Below are 4203 nucleotides of genomic sequence, written 5' to 3'. Positions count from 1 at the left end.
TTTGTGTGTGTGGAAGGGTGTGGGGGTGTGTGTCTGTGAGGGAGTGTGGGTATGGGGGTATGTGTGTATATGGGTGTGTGTATGTACACCCTGAAGAAAAGCAGGAGTTGCTGAGCAGCCGCAGATAGGTGTTGAGTACGTGGGCCGTGTTCCAGATGTGGGGAAGGCCAGGAGACGTGGAGACAGACAGCCCACATCTTGGAGTTAACAGTCCCGTGGGGGAGACAGAGTAAACCAAACATCACAATAAATTGGGGCAGTGTCTTGATGGGTCCTCATAGACAACTGCAGGAGCCATCAGGGAAGGCTGCGCTGAGCAAGCAGTGTCTATGCTGAGACCTGCATAGGATTTGGTCCCCTGGGGTGAGGGGAGAGGCAGGGCTAGGCGGTGTGACGGAGATGGAGAAAATGTTCTGGGCTGAATGGATGGCAAGTTGGAAGTCCCAGTGCTGAGGAAGCCTATCTTCACCACCATATATGTTTCTTCAGAGTGGGGAGCAACGTCTAGTCCAAAGCTAGGCCCCTAGGAGACCCTGGAGAGTGACTAACTTGCCACAGAACGCCAGCTCCCTGTGTCAGCAGTCCTGTAAATCTCCACAAGCTTCTAGAGGCTGCCAGTCTCTTTTCTAGAGAACCATGTACATGGGTAGCCCCTGGTCAAGGAGAATGAATTTGCTGTTGCAGGAATCGGTGACCTTCAAGGATGTGGCTGTACTCTTCACCCAGGAAGAGTGGGGGCAGCTGAGCCCAGCCCAGAGGGCCCTGTACAGGGACGTGATGCTGGAGAACTACAGCAACCTGGTCTCACTGGGTAAGTGGGACCCCTGCAAGGTTTCTCTTCACTTTTGGGGATCTCTTTAGGACCTTTCCATTGACACCATATAGAAGATTCGGTTGGACCAATTGAGGACGCTGTCTTCAACGGTGCTATTGATACTTACCTGTCCTTGGTGTCCTGGGCACAGGCCTCTTTTGGAGTCCACTGCGGATGCCTCAAAAGTGACTAGGGTCAAACGCTTTCTTTCTGGCAAGGAGAGGAACATGGGAACAGATTGTGTCAGGCCTCAGTCATCTTTTCCTCCTGCTGGGAACATACCTGGCCCTGCGCTTTCCTATCAAGTCCTCTTTTCCAGCAAGTTCTGAGGACCAGGCTTTGTCTTTGCAATGATTTTTATCTCTTGTATAAACAGATGTGGTTTATTTTTGTCTCCCCTTAAAAACAGGACTCTTAGGACCCAAACCAGATATGTTTTCCCAGCTAGAGAAAAGGGAAGTGTGGATGCCAGAGGATACCCCTGGAGGCTTCTGTCTTGGTAAGAATCATGTGTGTGGGAGACACCGGGGGGAGCCCTGCTGGGTAGGGAAGGCTCCGTAGGGAAGGCAGTGAGGCTCACAAATGCACCAGTCTGTGAATTGAGAAAAGAGCCTCTTTCACCTTTGTTCACCTTAATACCTTGTTACTACATTTGTTCTAGCCTGCACTGCCAAAATGTAGCAGGCCTGGACCCTCCCAGCAATGATTTTTCTTCCCTCCCTCTTTGGCATAGATTAGTAGAGTCTCTGGTCTAGAAACGACTCAACTTCATCTGGGCAGTTCTCCCCACAGCCCATTCCTGGGCGTCCTGTTCAGCATCTGACAGTGCAGTCTGTGCCTGCCCTCTCTCATGAGGAGCCACAGCATGGCAGCTTCTGGTCTTAGGAGCCAGTGTTCGTGTGCCTGCTAGGTGTCTCCTCCAGCTACACGTTGTACTTTCCTCAGCTACCTCCATGTGTGTTTGCCCACGTGGATTCTTTCTCCTCTGCGTTTTGCCGGCCATCGTTGGCTGCGAGTGCCATGGAGACCAGGTTTATTGTATATTTTGCCGTGTTGCTCACACCTATCTCGGTGCTTGGCACCTAGTAAGTAGCACAGATTTGTTGCCTGGGGATACAAAAGACATGACAGTTGGGTGATGGTTACTTGTCTTGAGGAGCTCATTGTATCTGGTGGCTTAAGGGCAGTGATGTGTTTTGCTCCCTTAATCCTCAGTATTCTAGAGTGCTTAGTGCCTTACCCAAGACTGTAGCGGTTCACTATCAGCTAGCATTTTGCAGAGTGTCACGTATTTTTACAAACCTTTTGTTATAGATTTTCCACAGTAACCCAGTGTAGTAGGCAGGAATTTATATCCTACAATAAATAACTCTGTACCTGGAATATCTAGAACCCAATCTGTTATGGAAATTAAATATCTTTTTTTTTGCTTTTTTTTTTTTTGACACGGAGCCTCCCTCTGTCGCCCAGGCTGGAGTGCTGTGGTGCAATCTCAGCTCACTGCAACCTCTGCCGCTTGGGTTCGAACAATTCTCCTGCCTCAGCTTCCCGAGTAGCTGGGACTACAGGCTTGCGCCACCATGCCTGGCTAATTTTTGTATTTTTAGTAAAGATGGGGTTTCACCATGTTGGCCAGGCTGGTCTCAAATTCCTGACCTCAAGTGATCCACCCACCTCAGCCTCGCAGAGTGCTGGGATTACAGGCATGAACCACCTCACCTGGCCAGAAATTAAATATCTTAATTCTAAAACTCACTTGGCAAAACACTTTTTTAAATATATCCAATGGCATTCTGAATAATCTATGAATCTGTATGTTCCATTACCAAACTAAGGCATTTTAAATATTTTATTCTGTATTATGCAAATAGTCTTATAACAAAAATGGAGGCAATTAAAAGAAATTCATCCACAGTTCTACCACCTTGGCATCACTGTTTTTACCTAAATCATTCAATCATCCATTCATTCATGATTCAAGGAGTCTGATTCTTCATTGCACCCTTGAGAGAGGAGTATGGAGGGAGATGAAGAAGACTTTTGTGCCTACAGAGATTTCATAGTCAGGTGTGGGTGATGACATGAAAGTACAGCCAGCGACAGTTGAGTGTACCCGGGCCCCTCCCCACACTCTGTTTCCGCAGTCATGATTTCTGAGTTTCCTGGAGATGCAGCACTGAGGCTGGTTTGTGAAGGATGATTAGCAGTTAGCCAGTCAGACATCAAAGAAGACTTAATTTGTGACTCAAGAAAGTTTTATAGCTTTTCCATTTCCTATTGAAATTTTATGTGTATATATAATTTATGTAAATTTAAATATATATTTTATATAAATTATTCCGTGAATTTATTTATATTTAAATAATAAATTTAATGTATAATTTATATAAGTTATATGTGTGTATATATGTGTGTATATATATTTTTTAAGACACAGTCCCCGTCTGTTACCAGGCTGGAGTGCAGTGGTGTAATCATGGCTGTCTGCTACGTTGAACCTCCTGGGCTCAAGTGATTCTCTTGCCTCAGGCTCCTAAATAGCTGAGACTATAGGTGCCTACCACTGCCTGGCTACTTTTTATTTATTTTTTATTTTTTATTTTATTTGAGATGTCACCCAGGCTGGAGTGCAGTGGTGCAGTCTCGGCTCACTGCAACCTCCGTCTCCCAGGATCAAGTGATTCTCCTGCCTCAGCTTCCCAAGTAGCTGGGATTACAGGCACACGCCATCTCGCCCAGCTAATTTTTTGTATTTTTACTAGAGATGAGGTTTTGTCATGTTGGCCAGGCTGGTCTCAAACTCGTGACCTCAGGTGATCTGCCCCCCTCAGCCTCCCAAAGTGCTGGGATTACAGGTGTGAGCCACTGTGCCTGGTCTTTTTTTTTAGTATTTTGCCCAGGCTGATCTCAGACTCTGGACTTCAATCTCCTGCCTCAGCCTCCTAATAAAGTTATATTTTTAAAAAATAGATCCTCTATTTTGTTTTTCGTCCACTGGGAGTTTCTGCTGTAAAGAAGTGCTGGTCATTTCCAAATAACTAGTATTGTCACTTGTCAGTTCCTAGTTCATATTGTTACTTCCTAATTCATATTCATTCTCAAAATATTTGTTGGATTCATTTTTAGTTTTTTTCTCTTATTTCTGTTTCATTTCTTTTTGTTTGTTTGTTGTTGTTGTTGTTTGAGATGGAGTCTCGCTCTGTCACCAGGCTGGAGTACAGTGGCACGATCTCGGTTCACTGCAACCACTACCTCCCGGGTTCAAGCGATTCTCCTACCTCAGCCTCCCAAGTAGCTGGGATTACAGGTGTGCACCACCATGCCCAGCTAATTTTTGTATTTTTAGTAGAGATGGGGTTTCACCATGTTGGCCACGATGGTCTTGATCT

At 45.8% G+C, this 4203-nt stretch overlaps 1 protein-coding gene across 3 annotated transcripts in view; it reads left to right on the top strand.

Annotated features, from left to right (window-relative positions):
- Window positions 1-4203, top strand: part of ZNF454 (zinc finger protein 454) — a 28352-nt gene that overhangs the window by 5754 nt on the left and 18395 nt on the right. For all 3 annotated transcript variants that reach the window (XM_011976878.1, XM_011976879.1, XM_011976880.1), the window contains exons 3-4: window positions 685-811; window positions 1224-1313. In XM_011976878.1, the coding sequence (XP_011832268.1) occupies window positions 685-811; window positions 1224-1313 (217 nt within the window). The remainder of the gene's footprint in view (window positions 1-684; window positions 812-1223; window positions 1314-4203) is intronic.

The sequence above is a fragment of the Mandrillus leucophaeus genome, unplaced genomic scaffold, assembly GCF_000951045.1.
Source record: "Mandrillus leucophaeus isolate KB7577 unplaced genomic scaffold, Mleu.le_1.0 Scaffold170, whole genome shotgun sequence".
Classification (NCBI taxonomy): Eukaryota; Metazoa; Chordata; class Mammalia; order Primates; family Cercopithecidae; genus Mandrillus; species Mandrillus leucophaeus.
Note: the sequence above shows the minus strand (reverse complement) of the source record. Positions and strands in the feature narration are given on the sequence as shown.